This window comes from Rhamphochromis longiceps, linkage group LG8, assembly GCF_057381845.1.
Source record: "Rhamphochromis longiceps isolate RC_006_pf linkage group LG8, R_longiceps_female_GT1.1, whole genome shotgun sequence".
NCBI lineage: Eukaryota > Metazoa > Chordata > Actinopteri > Cichliformes > Cichlidae > Rhamphochromis > Rhamphochromis longiceps.
In genome coordinates, this window is record NC_140564.1 from 29114698 (window position 1) to 29133414 (window position 18717).

Genomic DNA, 18717 nt, shown 5'->3' on the forward strand with positions numbered 1-18717 from the left:
TCCAAATGATGATTTCCTTACTTATTTATTTTGTCTTATTCGCAGATTTGGACTGGACTAAACTGTGAATCACTGAAATACTGCGGTCTCTCTTATAAACCGATTTAAACCGTGTTTATACAGAACCGAGGAAAGAAAAAAGACACGAGATCTGAAGTAGATCCAAGGCAATCACATTTCTGTGGATTACATTAGACACTGAAAACACTCATATCTTCATTTACGTCAAAAATACCGTCGGTGTCGTTTTTATGTTGCATATTTCCTTACACACGTGCTCAATGTGGTAACAATAAAAATTAAGACATCAAAAACTATCTAGGTCTTCAGTGTGTGAAGCAATACAAACAAACCTTTAGTAAGGTAACACAGTTGTTAAATAAACGCCTGTGAATTTTTTTTAAAGGTTTTGTGTCTGTTGTTGAATGCATTTTAAAGTAATTTGTTGTTTTTGTTTAAAATCAGCATTATCAATTGCGTTAAATCCATCAGTTTTAATCTACTTTATATGTTGATTGCTTAGTTTGCTTCTGGTAAAGACATCTTGAAGAGGTGAGGCTTGCAATTATGAGCCATAATTTATATTTTTATTCACATTTTTGTTAGCATTTGTACTAGAGAGAAAATTCAAATGTGCTCCTGAAAGATAAGAATCATTTTGTAAGTTAAAAGCAAGTCAAATTCGGGTGATCCGGAACTACAACATTGTCGGTTAATACTACTTACTGATATAGATAGTTCCGCGTTAAGTTCACTCAAACGCCGGGGAACGTTATTATGCTGCGCAACGTATAGTATTTTTTTCACAAGTACAGAAGCCCCGCGATAAGCAGGGCATCAAAAAATTAGTTATAACTCATATTGTTCCTCTCCACGGAAATCTTTAGTAAAAGGCGAAAGATTTATACGATCTGAAGAGAAACATGAGTGTACTACTGAATGTAGTGACCCGGGGAGGTGTGATTTTCCGACATACCCATTACACTCACGGTGTCGTTGAGCTGAACTCAAACGTGCATAGTTTGAATACTGTACTTTGGGATCTACTTTATATAAATATACAAAACACTTTATATATATTTAAAAAATCTATATGAATTGCTTTAGAGCGAAAACGTAGGTTTAAAAGGAGTTGGCGTACTAGGCCCGATGCATGATGGGTAATATTCTATTTCAGGCTAAAATACTGCACTCGGGAAGCTTTGCTAGGTCTGTAACTGAGCAGAAACGATACTGTGACTAAATTAATTATTAAGTGATTAGAAATAAGGAAAATAAGTGCAAAAAATAGGAAAAAGGTTTACGCAGGCGCAACACACTGTTAGGATGGGCTTTGGAACGAGAGAAGTCCTTCCTACTACTTCCGTCTTCGCACAGCTAACCGCCCCCCTCCTTTTAAGTTAAACGGTTAAAAAACAAAACAAATAGCGTAAGAAACACTTTTAGCGATCAAAATCATTTTTGTTTGATCCTCCAATGGAGACTCTGGGGTGTTTCCGGCCCTTCCTATCACAAAAATATGAATATACTTTTCTATTCTATTTCTATTTTGAACCCTAAAGAAAATCAATGTTTCAACTGCACTAATTTCAGCTTATGTCCTATGTACATTTCATTTTACGATCATAAATCCTGATTAAGCTTTGAGGTTATCTGCCTGGGTTACTGTTCGAGTATCACACAAGCACAAGAAAATCAGGGGCCCAGTACTTCAGTATTGAAAAAATCCAAGTTTGTCATGGATGGAAAGTAAGTGAATGTGCAGTAAGTGAATGGATAGATATAGATGAATAGATTTTTTTCCTGAAAGAGAAATAGCTTAGTAGATTAGTTCACCAGAATATACAAAAAATTCTCCCAAATTCAGGGCGATGTCTTCTTAACAAAGTACAACAAATGAAATCAAATGCAAAATTTTCAGTAGCTCAGAAATCAAGAAAGGCATTAAGGGATGTCTTTAAACCTGAAATACTTGACCCAGTTATCTTCAAATTAACAGCAGTGACCTTTGCCTGACAGGGCTATAAATGATTTTCATATGCAAACTTTTTGGTGTATATTTAAACTGCGAATGGTTCATCACACTGTTAAGGTTTTTATTTCAAGTTTGTTGTGTAGTAAAGAGCATAGAATAACTCCCAATTTAAAATAAAGAGTTTGATTAACTCTCAACACAGAGGTTTATTTGTGGCACTGTCTCACATTCTTTGTAATCGTCTGGAAAAAAACAATTGAAAAGAGAATTGAGTGAGTGGCTACTGGCATAATTTCCTTGTTTCAGTTTCCATCACCACAGGACTAAAAGTAAAATGTTAGAAGTACAACGGACGAACGGCAGTGTTGTGCAAATGCATCATCAATACTGACGTATTACAAAATACAGTTCTCAACATCAAAGTGGCATTCTGTGTGAAACATGTACAGCAAAATGATCAACTTGTGTTTTCATGCAGTATCAACAGCACTTTCAACACAACGTACTTACATTGGAAATTCTTCATCAACTTGTTAAGAAAAGTTAGAAATCAGAACCGGAGCTCTGTTGTAAACCTACCCTCCTTTTGCTTTTCCAAACAGGCTGACGGTGCTGACAATTTAAAGATCAGCAAAGACGTTCAGACTGCGCTCAACACCAGAATTACACGTAAAGAGGGCACCCGATCTCTTCTCCCCTTGGTCCAAAAGATTGATTGGTTTTACTGATGTTTTGGTCATCGGTTCAAATATAAATATACTTTATTATTTTAATATAAAAAGAATAAGGCAGATTTCAACATGTTCATTTCCACATGGATTAGTGAGCCCGCTGTGCATTTTCCACTGTACACAAAGCCACATGATCTGTAAGAGTTTATTGCACAGAAGGCCAAGCTGCAGAAAAAGGGCGGAGCAGCTCATCTTCTTCCAAGACATTATCAAAAAGGACTGTAAAAGCTAATGACGTAAAAGTGTCCATGTGCAACTTCGCCCAACAGTTCATATGGCCTTGACATCGATAAGGTGGCCTTGCTGGGCCCCCTGCCGCAGGGCTTTGATCCCTTGCAGCTTGCGGCCATGAAGCGTGAAGCGAGACCAGGCCACCAGCTGGAGCAGGGCACAGGTGATAGGCACAAACACCAACATGTAGAAGCAGCCCAGGCGTAGAGGCGGATTCCCTGAGCTGGAGGCGACGTGAGACCCAGAAACTGAGTCCTTGACAGAATCTCTCTCAAAGATATCATAACCTGGAGACGACAAAATTAATCACATTAAATTTGACTCTTTTTTCCTGAAGCCATACTTAAATATGAAAACAGTAAGAGTTAATGAGGATCCTATTGATGAAAGAAACTAAAGTAAAACTAGTGAGGCAAAACAAAAACGTGTCACTAGGATATATTTTAAGAGCACGGCTGGCATAAAGCGATGCTTGTCTAACAGGTTATATTTGGGGAAACTGGTTTGTTAGCCTTAAAAAACACATCCAAAGAGGAAGTGAGCAGAGACCATAGAAAAGTCAGTAACATCCAGCTATGATGAGTGAATTCATGCAAAGCTGGTGTCGCAATTTTCCAAACTTTGAGGCAAGTGACTGATAAGTACGTGGCTTGGCTCTGGATACACCCCCTTTGGCTTAGATCGTTTTTCCTATCAGCAGAAACAACTACACTGACTCTGTCCAGTTAAACAACCTCATCCAAGTCTTAGTAAGAAGGTAAATATACATGTTTACAATGTTTTTTTCTTCTTAAAATTACATTAATTCTTTGTTGGCTGCCAGGTCACTTGTGCTGACCGTCCACAAATGGGCAAACAATTAATGCAAAGTTAAACAAGTCTGCAAAACAAGTGTAAAACAGATAGATTTTTTTTCCTATCCTGTTCAGGTTCTAGAAAACTAAATAAAAAAAAAATGAGATTACAAAAGAAGCCTGTTTAATCAGGTAAATGCCAAAGATTTGATGAGTGGCTTTTTTGTTTTGTTTGTCATTTGCAAGATAAACTAACCACAAAACAGCAATTTATGTCATCTGTCTAGTTCAACTTGTTGTGCAAGTCACACACATGTATTTTAACTCTAGTTGAACGCTCAAAACTTTATCAACACACATATCAACAGAGTGTGTGAGCCTGTAGTAATTTGTGTCAGCTTGGGAATCGCACATGAAAGCAGCGCCTTGGAGCAAGCTTGGAAAAACCTGTGTCCTCATGAGGTCCAAGGCTGAGAGTTTCTGTTTGTACCTGTGTAAACACAGAGCAGCCATGTGCCAATGAGTGGGGCGAATGTCTGCCCGGGTTTGGTCATCAAGGCAACCATGCCGAAGACGAGAGCAGAGGCGGCTTGCTGACGTCGGTTTACCACAAAGTCCTCATCCACCAGATCAGAAATCACCAGTTTCAGGAGTTTGCATGTCCCCTCGGTGAACACGCGGTTACTAGAAAATGGAGACGTAATGTTACAGCGTGGAAACATCAGCTGTAATACAGGTTATCATGCAAAAAGCCTTTGTTCAGAGCAGTCAGAGCATGCTAAGGTGTGTCCGAGTATGAAATACAGTAACAACTTCATCACTTTTAGCTGGAAAGTTTTAGTGAGCTTCACCCACAAGTTTAACCACTTTACCACAGCTGTGACTAAAATTATCAATGAGCTATGAAAGCACTCAAATGCTGTTGATAGCTATAAGAACAGCAAGACCACTAATAGTCTAAAAACTGCATGAAAATCAATCGCTTGTGGCATTAAAATGTTATATGTGTATATGGGACTATACAGATAACACAAATATTACAATTACAGTTAAGAGTAGACCAATTTCAGAATTGTGGCTAATTTCTAGAGACAGCATTTATAACCCCCCTCAAAAAAAGGGTCTCTGCAAATGGCATGCCCAAAGGAATTCTGGGTTTGTGTATGCAGCTTTGAAAATGATAAACCGTTAAAAACAAGCACAAAAAGAACCAGCCAAACTGCCACACATCCATGAAGCGTGTGCAGATGTGTGTGCACGGCCATACCTAGCAATGAAGACACACAGCAGATAAATGTGGTCAGCCCCTGCTAGCAGCATAGCCACACTAAGTCCCAGTTTGAGCATAAATAGCCAGCGGATAACCTGGTAAACCCCGTAACGCTGGCACAGTGTCAGGAAATACAAGTTGTTCAGGTGTGGAGCAATATAAGAGATTCCTGTGTGGAGCAGAAGCAGAGCTGCGTTAAAAATTAAAACTATAAAACAGCAGAAAAATAATTTGAGAGAAAGCGAGTGGAAAGCCAAAAAACCCCAAACAATACAAATAAGTAAAAATTTTGCAATTCATTCAAAAGGTTCTGGTGCTACACATAAGTAAAAAAAAAATGTGTGGTAGCTTTTATTGTCATGTCTCAGATTTGGAATCACTTGCCTGAAGAGATCAGGCTTGCAGAATTAGTAACCACCTTTGAATCACTTCTTATAGACTAGTTTCAATGTTTTTAAGGGCCTCACTAACAAAAATATATTGCTCAAAAAAAATGAAATGCAAAGTCTGTTAAATTTCTGGGACATCAGCTTGTCTAGTTAGAAGCATAAACTGCCGTGAAACAATTTCAACTGCTTGTTTGCAAATTAAATTGGCAACAGGTCCACCAAAGATATGGCTCTCCAGACCATCACTGACCCACTGCTAAACTGGTCATGCTGGTTGATGCTGCAAACAGCATAACGTTCGCCAAGCCTCTTTCATACCATCTGGCCCTCATGCCACCTTCATGGAGTCAGTTCCTGAGAGTCTGATCAGAAACATGCAAATGAGTGAAGTGAAATCACTGAAGGTCATTCTACGCTGCTCCTCATGTTCTTTCTTGATCAAAAGAGCAGATGCTGGCTTGTCTACTGGGTTGATGTCTGCCCAGTTCTCCTCATATAACAACCCTCTCCTGCTACCTCCTGTAAACTATTGTACAGTTAGTATTGTATAGTTATAATTATAGTATTGTTAGTTAGTAATTAGTACCCTTTTATCCCTTAATTTTACAAAAAATCTAGCATGTTATTTATTTTTAAATTCTAGTTTTATATATCTTGGAGATATATCTTTTATATACTTATAAATGCACCATAGGGAGGCTTGGGGTGAAACAGCATTTCGGACAATAAAGCTCTTGAATCTTGAACTTGACACAGCAAACCTGATGTGCATCTGCCATCCTAGAGGAGCCAGACTCTGTGTGCAAGCTACGTGTGCTGCAGGTACCATCACATGCTAACTGAAGTGACAAAGACACCAGGAAAAGCAAAACTGGAGAAAAATCAGTCAGCATATAAGGAAACAGCACTCCTCTGTGGCCACAAGGTGCAAAATCATTCCATTTGTGGGGTTGTTGTCTTGTTTTTGACTCTCCAGGACACATATTCTCACTTGAGTTTGAATCCAAGCAGGTGAAATAGATTCACAGTGGTTCATGCTTTCTACCTAGACAGATGAATTTCCCAGAGGTTTAACTAACTTTGCGTGACACTATGAAGATCAAGTGCTCACTTCATTCTTTTCAAATGAGTTTCTTCTTTCATATAATTGTTTAATTTTTTTTTAATAGATCAACCACTTATTTTCTGTGACTTTTATTTAGTTCTCTTTCTGCATTTGCTTTTCTGTCAAAGCAATCTGCAAACTATTTTCTTAAAGGTGCTATATAAATAAAGGTTAATTATATATTTTAATATGCCACTACTCATGGTTTAAATGTATGCATTGCAGTGTGTTTTCCAAGCATTTTTCCTCACATAACAGTGTTAAACATTAAAATAACTTCTTTATTTTAATATTCCTATTGGTAACTTCCTATTCACTAAAATTTAAGTCACTATATCAAATATACAATTTCTTATCTCTTGCTGTGCAAAGCATCCATTACAAACACTTGTGTAAATCATTTACTGCATCTCAACTGGATCTTACCAAGTAAAATTGAACCCGTAGAGGCAGAGATGTTGTCAGATAAGAGATGTTCTAAGAAAAGAGGGAAGAAGTTGCTGTTGAAGTGGCAGTGAAACACCTGCAAACAGAAGCAGAAGTGACAGATAAACTAAGATGATTATTTTATTCTAAATTAAAAGTAGTTTGTTGCTTGGACCTGTAGCAGTTTTCTTTAATTAAACACCAAGAAAACAAATGAAATGTTTTCTGATTTTAGTGCGAGCAGGAAAACCACAAATATTTAGCTAATAATATTAATTATGAAAGTTCAACAAGTGTCATTTACAAGAAGGGCTGCACTTCATGTGGAAAGACAAACACTGGAGGGCAGTCTAACTTTTATCTTGCATTGTCTATCATTAATAACAAGAACAAACTCACTAAGACTGTAAAGGTTTGTACTAAGATTGCACGTCAAAAACAAACATGGGCTCACACGGCTTTAAGACTTTTAAAGGCTGACCTGAATCAGGTTCATTGACACGAACCACATGAAGTTCCTGTGTCTGGACAGCTGCTTGAGATACTGTCCAATAGTGACAGGTTTTTCCGGGTGGTTAAGTGGAGCATGGCCAACGTTTAGTCTGTGATAACAGACACACACGAAAAGATGTGAGAAAGGAGAAAACACAGTATGAAAATTTCTCATATTATTCACACTTTTAAATTCTTACTCTTTGAGTGCTGATGCATCATCTTGTTTTGGATGGATTTCCTTTATAAAACGGCACTGGAGCATTCGAGACACTAAGAAAAACCCCAAGACGGAAAAAGCTGCCAGAGTTACACAGAAGATACGGAAGGAGTAAAAGTCCTCTTTATCCCAGAAAGAGTAGGACAGAAAGACGGAGAAAGACCCCAGAGCGCTGAACACCGAGCAGTGAAAGTTGAGGCGTGTGCGATCGGTGGCAGATACAGCGAGGTCCGCCAATAGGGCGCTGTGGTGGAGATCCACCATAGTGAGAAAGCCATCGTAGAGACACAGGCACAGCAGGAACTGCAGGCCTGGACTGGCCCAAGCCACCCAGAAGGCCAGGAAGGACACAGCGAAGAGAGGACCATTTGTGGCGAGGGCCTTCAGACGCTTCAGCACCACCTCTGGATTTGTGATCTGAGAGCCGGCTCTGGGTGGAAAAACGAAACACATAACAAATCTTTAGACGCGTTTTGTGATAATTAACCAACTTCCCTGGTACAGACAGACAGGTTATTGCAGACAGCCCCGTATATCATGATGTCAAGCAGCGGAGAGATTCTTAAAATAAAAAAGGGAAAAAGTGCGTATCTCTGGCATAAAAAACGTGTAGTTGTATTAAATGTAACAAACTTCAACAGAATGATGTGACCAGCTTTATAACATCACTGCCTTAGAACAACACAGAGAAGGTTTGCTTAGTGATATAACAATGTAAACACAGAAAGCAGACAAATGTTTGACAAAGTGCTCTGATGGCGTCAAACACTTGGGTGTGTATGAGTGTCTAAGAGATACTTGGCTAGTATGGGTGAGAAATGAGAAGCGATCAGAGTCCGAATGAAGATTATATCTGGAATTTTAAGATCATTCTACAAAGATGACTTTATGTTGTTGAATCAGGAGTATCTCTCCAAGTTCGAGGCAAGTAGATGAACTGTGCTGACACATAACAAGAACTATGAGGTGTCTCTTCAGAGAAAAAAAACTTCTCTTTTTCGAAAGAAGATGTGCAACCGACAAAAATATCCCAGAAAGAACTAAATTCTATTGCACAACATTAGTGTCTCTTCCAAATGACTCCAACTACGTAAATGACCTTTTTTTTGGAATATCTATTGTGTGTGGTCACGTCAACATTTCTAAAGCCTGTGCAAACAGTTAACTTGTTTTTCTGCAGTCTTTTGCACATTCATAAACAACTATTTACAACTGTGTTTGTTCCACAAAAAGTAGAAGAAAGTAAAGATGCAGATACTCACTGAGGAGAGCTGAGAAAGGCGCGGTCACTCAGCCAGCCGAAGAGAGGGTCATTCAGACTGTTCCAGATAAGGAAGACAGTCTTTGGAGCAGCAGAAAAATAATGTTAAATAAAAATCAGTGGATGATGGTGCATACAGGATTACCATTAATCTTAAATTGGTTCCAATATAGAATCTGTTCTTCTGTGTAGTTTCAACCTTATTGTTTTGCCATAATGTATTTTGTTTCATTTAATTTAACTATTTGCTTTTATTTATGTTTTTGTCTTATTGGTTTTATTCGGTGTTACAGCAGCACAAGACAATGTGTTGTGTCCAATGACAGTAAAAAAAGACAGATGTAGCCACCATGATGTCATCCATTGGTTTGTGGAGTCCTGTTATGAAACCTGAAGCTTTTCACTATCTAAGAGGTGGATCTGGCTGTGATACTGCTGGATGTTCACTGGTTAACGACTTTTCAATCACATGTTGTTAGCCAAGTCCTCAACTTACTCTGGATAATCCTCTTTTCTGACAACAAAAATGGCCAAAACATACAATTTTGGATTTAATTTTGTATTCAGTCTGACCTGAAATGAGTGACTGAGCCCATAAACTCATCATGAAAGTGTTTATAGAGTTACGGGGCAATGGTGCTTTTCCCATAAACTTCTATAGGACTGAAAGTTATTTTGCAACCACAGGTTATCACCCCTGGTAGCATTAATAATAAATACAGGTTTAAGGCCATGTTGTTTTCCCTTTTAGACCCAGAAGCTGCTATCAGTAAAAGAAAGATCCATTTTTCACTGTCCAATTTTAGTCTCATGAAGAGCTGACAGACTTTACGATAAATAAGTTATATTTCATAATGAAGATTTCTGTTTTTCTGGTACAAAAAAAAGGTAATTAAATAACAAAAGCAAAACGATGAGCACACTCTCAGCGACACTGGACTGGTAAATTAGAGTTGGATTTCTAATCTGAATTAAACATCCAAATTTAAATCACGTGTTTAATCTCAGAATCACAGTTTCAGGCATTCTTTAGACTCACCTCTCCCACCCAGAAGGAGATTTTATCGATCTTGTAGATGGAGACAAACATCTCCACGTAGTAGAGCAGGAACACATTGTGCAGGATGGATGTAAACAGAGCCAAAGAGCCATAGAGCAGCGCAGTAGAGAGGACACCTTGCCAGCAACCCCAGACCCTTGTGCCCATTCTTCTTTCTCAGTCTCTCTGCTCCGTCTTTCTTTTGTGCCGAACAGCAGTCATTTCACAGCCTGGCCGCCCCAGGGTTACCACCTCATCATAACCTGCAAAAAATAAAACAAACAAACCACACAGCACAAGTAAATGCATTTAGATTTGATAAAAACATACAACAGATAAACTGTATTAGCTCATAACGTCACATTTATGAGCATTACCAGAAATTGCACTGCACCTTTTTAACAGTTAAATCCCAGCTGAGCACATCAAAATAATATTAACATTCCCGTCAGTCTCCCCACAGAGTCTGAGCAGACCAGAAAAAAGTGCTGTTTTCAAAGCAATGGTGCACTAGGTACTCATTAAAGTTAGTTAGGTTGTGGTACACTGTTCCTTTCCTCTGTGAGCACACGCCCAGCCGACTGAGAGTAATACTACTTCTCCCAGCCAAATATGACCACTCCTTTGAAAACTCCATCTCACTTACCTCATAAAAAGCTGACCAAAAGAACAAAGTAAACATTTCAGGATGAGTATTTTCACTGCTGTGTTGCCCTTGGGTGTCATATTCAAAACTGAAGTGTTGCACTGTTTATGCTATTATAATTACAAAAAACTTTCAGAAAAAAAGAAAAATTAGCTTGAAAAGGAAGCATAATGAGCTTCTTTCATCAATGCAGATATATATATATAGACCTTAATACAGACTTTGCATGTACATGCAAATTTACTGTAGGTCTTGGGAAATGTTCTTTTTGGCCACCTTGCGGGTATCAGTGCATCCAAATCGCTGTATACAATCTTCATACAGTCACACCCATATTTCTCTATAAATTAACATGAGGTATAGAGGAAAACTCAGTGGTGTTTTTCTAAGAAAGAAGCCTGTACAGTTCAAATAGACCGTATGTTGAAGGTTCATGGACAGAGTGAAAGGGGAGAGCCTTCTTACACCAATATGTAAGAAGGATGCCACAGGTAGGGACAGGAGCAAAACGTGTGAAATGCTGTGGAGGTTATGTCTTGGGGATGAATTTCAGCTTGAGGTTTTGGAGATCTTGTTAAAATTAAAGGATTTATGCACACAGGAAAGTACATATATTGATCTACCGTGCAATATCATCTGGAATGCAATTTTTTGACAACAGCTTCATTTTTCCAAATTACAATGATCCTAAGTACACTACCAGTGTAGTAAAAACATACCTGGATAAAAAAGAAAACAATGGGACACCATCAGTCACGGACTGGGATCAACATTTCCCATTGTTATGGAAATATATGAAGAAATGAGGGACTGCTACAGCACTGCAGTTTAAAGATGCGCTAAAATATTCTAAGACAGCCTCCTTTATTTGTTCATAAAAACAGTCTGAGGAAGTTCTCAATGTGTTTGTAGACTACAAACACATTCAGTACCTTCACGCACACCTTGTGAATGAGGTCCAGAGTTTCCATGTTACACCCCCTTGTGAATTACTGTCTCCTTTGTTGGCTGTTCTATTCTCATGTCCCGAGTGCATTCTCATAAGCAGCACCCCAGGGAAAAGAATTTGCTTAAAAATACCAGTAAGCACCTCTCACTTCATGCCTGACTGCCACAAGGTCAAACTTGCACTGATTACATCCTGTCACGTCTTCAGTGGGGGAGAAAAAAGTAATAGTTAAAAAAACCCAAAAACAAGGCGATATGATATTTTCCATCAGTGTACTGTCTAGGTACAACCAAGATAAGTGGGGCAACCTCAGTGGAGTGTAACAAAGAGCTCCCTATCAGATCCAAGCAGGTAAAAGCGGGATATCTTTCAGCTGGCTGTGCCATATCACATCTTTAACACTTGTGCATCTTACCAAAACAAAAGTGGTGTACTTTGCAGCAGATGATAGTGCCTGACAACATCTACAAATATCCCATTCATGTCCTCTCAGGCACGGCATATTTACCAACTGTTTTCTCCCCACCTGCAGGGGAGCCCACCTGTTGTGTTTACAGGACATCACAGATGTTTTTTTTACCTCACCTCACACTGCAGACAATCATTATAAACAGACTTTACAACGGTGTTATAATGGTTAGGTCAAACTGCACACAATATCTTCCTCATGTGACAACCACGTATTCAAACAGTTTTATAGCCTCCCGAGCTAGTAAAGAAACTACAAAATGAAGAGGAAATAAGCCTGACACTGACTAGTAGTGACTAAACTTCTTCTGCTAAATATACGACAGACACAGAAAAGGCGGCGTTGCTGCTCTAAAAAAGACATTTAACTTACTATCAGTAGCTTATTAGCTCATTCACAAGCTCGGCTCTCGATTGAACTCGCTCATATTACAAGTAGTAACGCACATGTGTAGCAGCTGATCGATTAAGAGCAATACTGGAATAAGCTCTTATCTGGGCGTTAAACGTCCAGCTAATCGATAGCGCTAGCATTAGCTAGCTGGTTAATAATAACCTTATCGTGCTGCCAAGCAGGAAATTAACATATTAAGAACTGGCTTCAAGTGTATTCACGACAGAGTACCGACCGGGTTACGTACCGTTAAAAAATGTGTTAACCGAAGAGAATAAAGCGTGTTTGGCTTCGTGGGAAATTAACGTGTTGGCGCAGCAGCTGTGTCTCAGTCCCAGACAGAGAGCACGTCATGACAACAGTCCGTACTCACACCGGTGACGACTGCGCCGGGTTTGTGAAAGGGTTTCCCAGCACTGGAGGCACACTGATAAGAGCTGCAGCGCCACCCAGCGGCACAACGACCAGATGCACTTCTGAAACATGTTCAGGGACATGGAGCAAGCATTGAAGCCAACTTTGGATTCCAGTATAACTTGCAACGAGTTACATAAACCTGGCCCAAAAGCAGTTGTTTTGATGGCAGCTGTTTTGATGGCATGATTTTTTAAAAATGTAGTATTTATACATATCATACATCAATACACGGGCACAGAATAGAATAGAAGTAATTACAAAAAATATGTATAATTTCACAGAAACCTTTAAAGTATCTGATATTAAATTGGAAATGAAGCAGTCAAAGCTTCTTCACTTAAAAAACAAACAAACACATTATTGTTATTATTATGTTTAAATAAGGATTACATCTTAAATGTCCAGCACACCTGTTGTTGTCGCCTTCCTATCTGTCTGTTTCCCTCAGAGAGATCCTCCTTTCCCTCCTTTCAGTGCCACTTGCCAGCAGGCCTACCACTTCTACAGTATGTGTTGCACGTAGATTTCAGATTGCTCAGGAAAAATATGCTTTGTGATTCATCACCCCTCATGGGTGAGGGGGTTGAAACATGACATAGGAACAGACCAACCGACAGACATGACTGACTGGGGGAAAACACAAGGGGAAGAAAGCGAAGCCAGAAGTGAACAAGGGGCCAAGGTAACTTAAGAGGAGAACAAAAGGACTAGACAGGGGACAGAAGGAGACAAACAACAAGCACACATGAGACGGAGACACCAGGGAACACAGAAGAGAACAAATCAGGGAAGATGAGACAAAGGGGAATACAAACAGGCACAGAAGCAAAGAAGGACAAAAGATTACCAAAATGAAACAGGAAATCATCGATACCGAGACAAGGACATGGACAAACATGGGTATCAGGGACCAGGCAACCAAGAACATACAGGCACAGGTATAACCTTCACAAAATGGGTTTTATTATGCCCCCCAAAAGGCAAAATTATTACAAAAATTCTAAATGACAGAAACAAACTATTTTAAGAAGTAAGTGGGCCCATAAAAGAGGCCAACTAAAGCAAAATTCTACTAAAAACACTTAACAAAACACCATAACTCAGCAAACTGACCTCCCCAAATGAGAGACTACTCCTGTTATATATTAAGTGAATGAACCATGGTATACATCAAAGGTGGAAACCACAGAGACAATAGCTAAACATAATACAAGAAGAAAGCCCATTCCCCCCCTTGTGTGGTCACAACAGCTGGTGAAATCTATTTTATTGACCTCTGCATTTAAACCAGCTCCACCCTTAGCCTTCTCCTTTACTCAAACCAGGAAGGACTGGAGCAGCAGCCAGGTAACTCAAAAAGAAGAGAAAATAATTAATACAACATATAGTACAATAACAAACAATACAAAACAGATTCTATGCTATTCCTTGCACTATGGCCTGCTGCTGTCATGTATTACAAACTACCCAGTTTAAACCTTTCAGTTAATTTATGGACACTGAAGCTTTACAGTACAATGCAAAAAGAAAGGTAAACAAAAATATTACCTGAGTATTTCAGTTGTGTGTTGGCATGCAGCCATCACAATGAGGATGACACTGAATGAACCTGGGAGACACAAGAATAAACCCTTAAGACTAAGGAAAGGAAGGGGATGCTATAAGGAACTAATAACCACTTCTAAAAGCAAATTCCCAAAAGACACCAATGCTCACCATGATATTTGTATGTTCTTCCTGTGTCTGTTAGGGGTTTTTTCTTTGGTACTATGGCTTCCTCCCACAGTCCAAATACATTGTTGGGGTTATAATTGGTGATTGTAAACTGACAGTGGGTGTGAATGGTTGTCTGTGTGTTAGCCTTCCACAGACTGGCAACCTGTCCAGGCTGGACGCTGACTCTCACCCTGACAGCTGGGATAGGCTCCAGCCTCTCCATTTGGATACTTGGATCATCAGATTCAACCACTGTGCACCATATAAAATCAATAAAAAATATAATTTTATCTCCAAACTGGGTAGCAGGCGTTTGGAATTACACAGCAAGTATGTCAAGTATCATGTCAATGATAATGTTAAACACTGTGGTTGGATAACAGGATCACTGCATTTTTGCTATAGACCACTTTATTCTTTAATAGAGTAGATGCAGTCATTTATAAAGATTGCAAGTGAAGCTCCAGGGTTCCTGGCTGCTTCAGTCTGCATACAGAACATCCGTGGTGTATGAGACACGCTGTATAAAGTGCTTTGAGTACTCATGCAGAGTAGAAAAGAACTATATAAGAAGCAGTCCAGTAATCAAATCACATATCTATTGAAATGCAATGTTGCCTGGTTATCTTAGATTTGATGAACCAGCTATAGTTATCCCGTCTAACCTAAACAAGGTAAAGAAATACTGTACCAAAGCCCAAAGTTTTGTCGTTCTAGCTTTTGTCCAGCAGGAGTCGCTCACACATCACATGGGCTCCACTCGACTTTACATTTACAGCCTGCGTGGGGTGTCACACTGGAAGGCTTACTAATGTTTGGAAACATTTCCAGGAGAATTTACGAAACAGTTAAGTAATATTCTTAAAGAAAATTAAAATCAATCACACTTCTACGTGGAACTGACACATTTCCATTCTTCTATTGAGAAAGAACATTATTATACGTTTGTTTTAAATAGAAACGCCAAACACTGAGCTTAAACCCTTCGTTTTCAAGAATCCAAAAAGGCGAATCTATTGAGTAAAAATCACAAAAAAGCGTACACCTGCTTATTATCTGGATATGGGTGAAAAAACATCCTTCCTAAACAATTTCTTTACTCTTAAAATAAAATTAATAGAAACTCAAACAAAACAACAAAAAGAACATGTGAGGTGGTGAAATTGTGGAAAGCCTGTGATCTCAGTGTGTGTGTGTGTGTGTTTGTGTGTCGGGGGGTGGAGGGAGAGTCGGTTGTGTTTGAGCATTGGGTAACTGCAGCAGCAGCAGCAGCAGAGAAGCTCTGTGTTTCACCGCGGAGAGGTCGGTTCAAAGGATTTAGGAGCAGAGCTACAGGAAAACAAGCAGGTGAGTCCTCACTGCTGTTATGTTTCATTCCGGACTGCTTCTCCGTGTTTCTTCCACTTTTCCTTGCTCTCTATTTGCTGATGTAAAGAGGCTGCTCAGGTGAAGGTGACCAAACCGCGTGCGGTGCTGTTTTCGGCTCTCAGTGCTGCAGTCCAGGTCGGACAGGTGCACATGGGTAGACGTCCTCACGTTCATTGACTGTTTACATTAACACTCATTAAGTTATTACAGCCACATTTGTGGACGTTAACTATGGCATAAATGCATATTAGGTGCGTTTTAGTGTCACCGCTGCTTCTGAGGACATTGAGGACAGTCACTTATTGTTTCAAGTTGAAATTAGAACATCTGCTGTGATTTAATATCTTGTAAAGCCTCGTTGCGGTGTTTTACTGTTGGAGGAAGCATCAATTTAAATGGGTAGACATAAAGCTGAGCAGTGGTTTCTAAAGCACATTAAACTTGAGAGATTCATTGAATACATTCCTTAAATAAGCTTTTTGGCACTTGTCGCCGAGTCTCGCTGTAAAAGCTGTAACTAGTGGCTTTTATTAATGATTACTTTGTAATCTTTGTCATTTATTCATGCTTTATAGATACGTTATTAAGTCATAAAAATTTTCACAGATGGCAGGTTGCTTTGGCGTAAGAAGCAGCCAGATTTCTTGAGTGATTAAAAATACTCAATATCTAAAATACTCCATATTCTATTACAAATTGAAATCCTACATACGTGGGTAAAAGTACACGCTCTAAATATTAGTAGCCAAATCTGAGTAATAAAACTTCTTAGACACAAGGGACTGTTTCAGAGTGCTAACATATAATATGGCTGTGTTATACAGTAAGTAGGCTAGAGTACTAGAGGTGTAGCACTGTACTAGTATTGACACAACCCTGATATGCAAACCATGAAATTGTTATGTCAATAATGCAAGTATGTTAAATAATATTTGTATAATTCTATCTTTGTTGTATGCTTTTGTACAGTTACTAAATGGATTTTTTTGTTGAGGGATGGGCTACTGACCCATCCTCCAACCCTGTATGTATTTTGAGAAAACTTCTGAATAAAATTAGACAAAAACAGACAAAAAAGAAGATACAGTTAACTGATAGCATTTAATTTTTTGTATTTCCTGTAGTTCAGTCTGTATCAATCTGCATACTTTATGAGTTGGTCATGTTTCTTATATGCAGTACAACAATTTCACAATAAATGTATCAATATGGACTCAGCTGACACTTTATTAGTCACACCTTGGTAGTAATGGGTTGGACCCCCTTAATTCTTTGTGGCACACATTCCACAGTGAGCTGGCAACACTCCTCAGAGACTTTGGTTCATATTAATATGACGGCATCACAGAGTTGCTGCAGATTTCTTGGCTGCGCATCCGTGAAGCGAGTCCTTCATTTCACCACACTCCAAAGGTGAGATCTGGTGACTGTGGAGGCCATTTCAGTAAATTAGACTCATTGTCTTGCTCAAGAAACCAGCTTGAACTTTGTGACATAGCACTTTATCCTGCTGTGAGGATCCATTAGAAGATGGGTGCACTGTTGTCATAATGGGATGGACATGGTCAGCAACAATACTCAGGTAGGCTGTGGTGTTTGCTGATATTAAGGGCCCAAATTTTGTAAATGAAATATCGCATAGGCACCTAGAATTACACCACCAACAGCCTGAACTGCTTATACAAGGCAGGATTGATCAGTCTTTTCATGGTGTGTACGTCAAACTCTGACCCCACCATCAATTTAATGCCGAAGATATTGAGACTCATTTGACCAGGCAACATTTTTCCAGTCTTCTATTGTCTAATTTTGTTGAATCCATTTAATTTGTAGCCTCAGTTTCCTGTTTTTAGCTGACAGGAATGGCATCTGGTGTTCTGCTGTTGTAGCCTGTTTGTGTCAAGATTCAACAGGTTATGCATTCAGAGATGTTCTTCTGTGTAATTTTATTGTAACAAGTGGTTATTTTTGAGTTACCGTTGTCATCCTATCAACTTGAAACAGTCTGGCCATTCTCCTCTTAACTCTGGTATCTTAGTTCTGGTATCAACAAGGCCAGTTTCACCCAGAGAATGGCCCCTCACTCTTTCTTTCTTTTATTTCTATTTTTGGACCATTCTCTGTAAATCCTAGTTATGGTTGTGTGGGAAAATCCCAGTAGATCAGCTGTAGATTACTCAGGTCGACTTTCTTTCCTGCTGTGATGCAAGATAAGATAAGATAAGATAAGACAGATTTTCCAGAGTTGGAAAATTCAGAATGGGTAAAGTGATTCATTACTTATTCTACAATAGTAGTAAGAGCTATCATTTTCAGAGGCATCCTGTTCTCCCAGTATTTCCAGTGGGTACAGATGACAAGTATAGAGAGAAGATAAGTCTTTATAATGGATATTAAAGGAATCTTTTCATATTTAGTAGACTGAAATTTTCCAAGCAGTTCAATTTACACCTTAAACTTGATATAAATAAACAGAAAATACTGTACATAAGCTGTAAGCTTCATAACAAGGTGTTTTTTCTGTGATAGTGGTTGGAAATAAGTTAGAATAAATCAAACAGTTTTATTAGTTGAAAGGTAATTTCCCTGTATGACAAAATGTGATTTCCCCCCCTGATAATTGATCTGCCGTTCACATTAAAACTGGTGTTATTTCATTAAAATCTTGAAAGCCCTGAACTAATGCTTCATCTTGTGAAATATCTGTTATCAAACTCCATGTAGTGGTAGATCAAGTAGTACAAGCCAGAAAAAAGTAATTTTTAGATGTTTAAAATCACTTTCTATTTAGAGCTTCAAGAAGTAATTTCATATTCTTATTTGTGA

General features: G+C 38.8%; 2 protein-coding genes and 1 non-coding gene across 3 annotated transcripts in view; 1 reads left to right on the forward strand and 2 right to left on the reverse strand.

The window, feature by feature from the left end:
- Positions 1-816: 816 nt before the first annotated feature.
- On the reverse strand, positions 817-931 carry LOC146663952 (U5 spliceosomal RNA). Its single transcript, XR_014913124.1, has one exon. It is a non-coding gene; the product is annotated as a U5 spliceosomal RNA (small nuclear RNA).
- A 1151-nt stretch (positions 932-2082) lies between these two features.
- On the reverse strand, positions 2083-12776 carry slc68a1a (solute carrier family 68 member 1a). The gene is made up of 9 exons (XM_085416930.1): positions 12638-12776; positions 9934-10196; positions 8896-8975; positions 7614-8063; positions 7403-7523; positions 6922-7018; positions 4999-5170; positions 4222-4415; positions 2083-3224 (listed from the first exon to the last, which is right to left on the reverse strand). Exons 2-9 carry the CDS (start codon positions 10099-10101, stop codon positions 2977-2979), a joined length of 1530 nt encoding a protein of 509 aa, XP_085273056.1. The 5' UTR covers positions 10102-10196; positions 12638-12776; the 3' UTR covers positions 2083-2976.
- A 2565-nt stretch (positions 12777-15341) lies between these two features.
- sema4gb (sema domain, immunoglobulin domain (Ig), transmembrane domain (TM) and short cytoplasmic domain, (semaphorin) 4Gb) overlaps positions 15342-18717 on the forward strand; it is a 60109-nt gene continuing 56733 nt past the window's right edge. The window contains exon 1 of the mRNA XM_085416931.1: positions 15342-15870. The gene's annotated coding sequence lies outside the window, so the exon portion shown is untranslated. The remainder of the gene's footprint in view (positions 15871-18717) is intronic.

Excerpts from the sequence above, each read along its gene's own strand:
- slc68a1a (XM_085416930.1), bottom strand. The coding sequence starts at position 10,101 with ATGGGCACAAGGGTCTGGGGTTGCTGGCAAGGTGTCCTCTCTACTGCG. Across the intron at positions 8,064-8,895 it reads GCCTTTCTCAGCTCTCCTCA|AGCCGGCTCTCAGATCACAA; the intron begins GTGAGTATCTGC and ends TTTTCCACCCAG. Across the intron at positions 3,225-4,221 it reads GCTGCTCTGTGTTTACACAG|GTTATGATATCTTTGAGAGA; the intron begins GTACAAACAGAA and ends TGTCGTCTCCAG.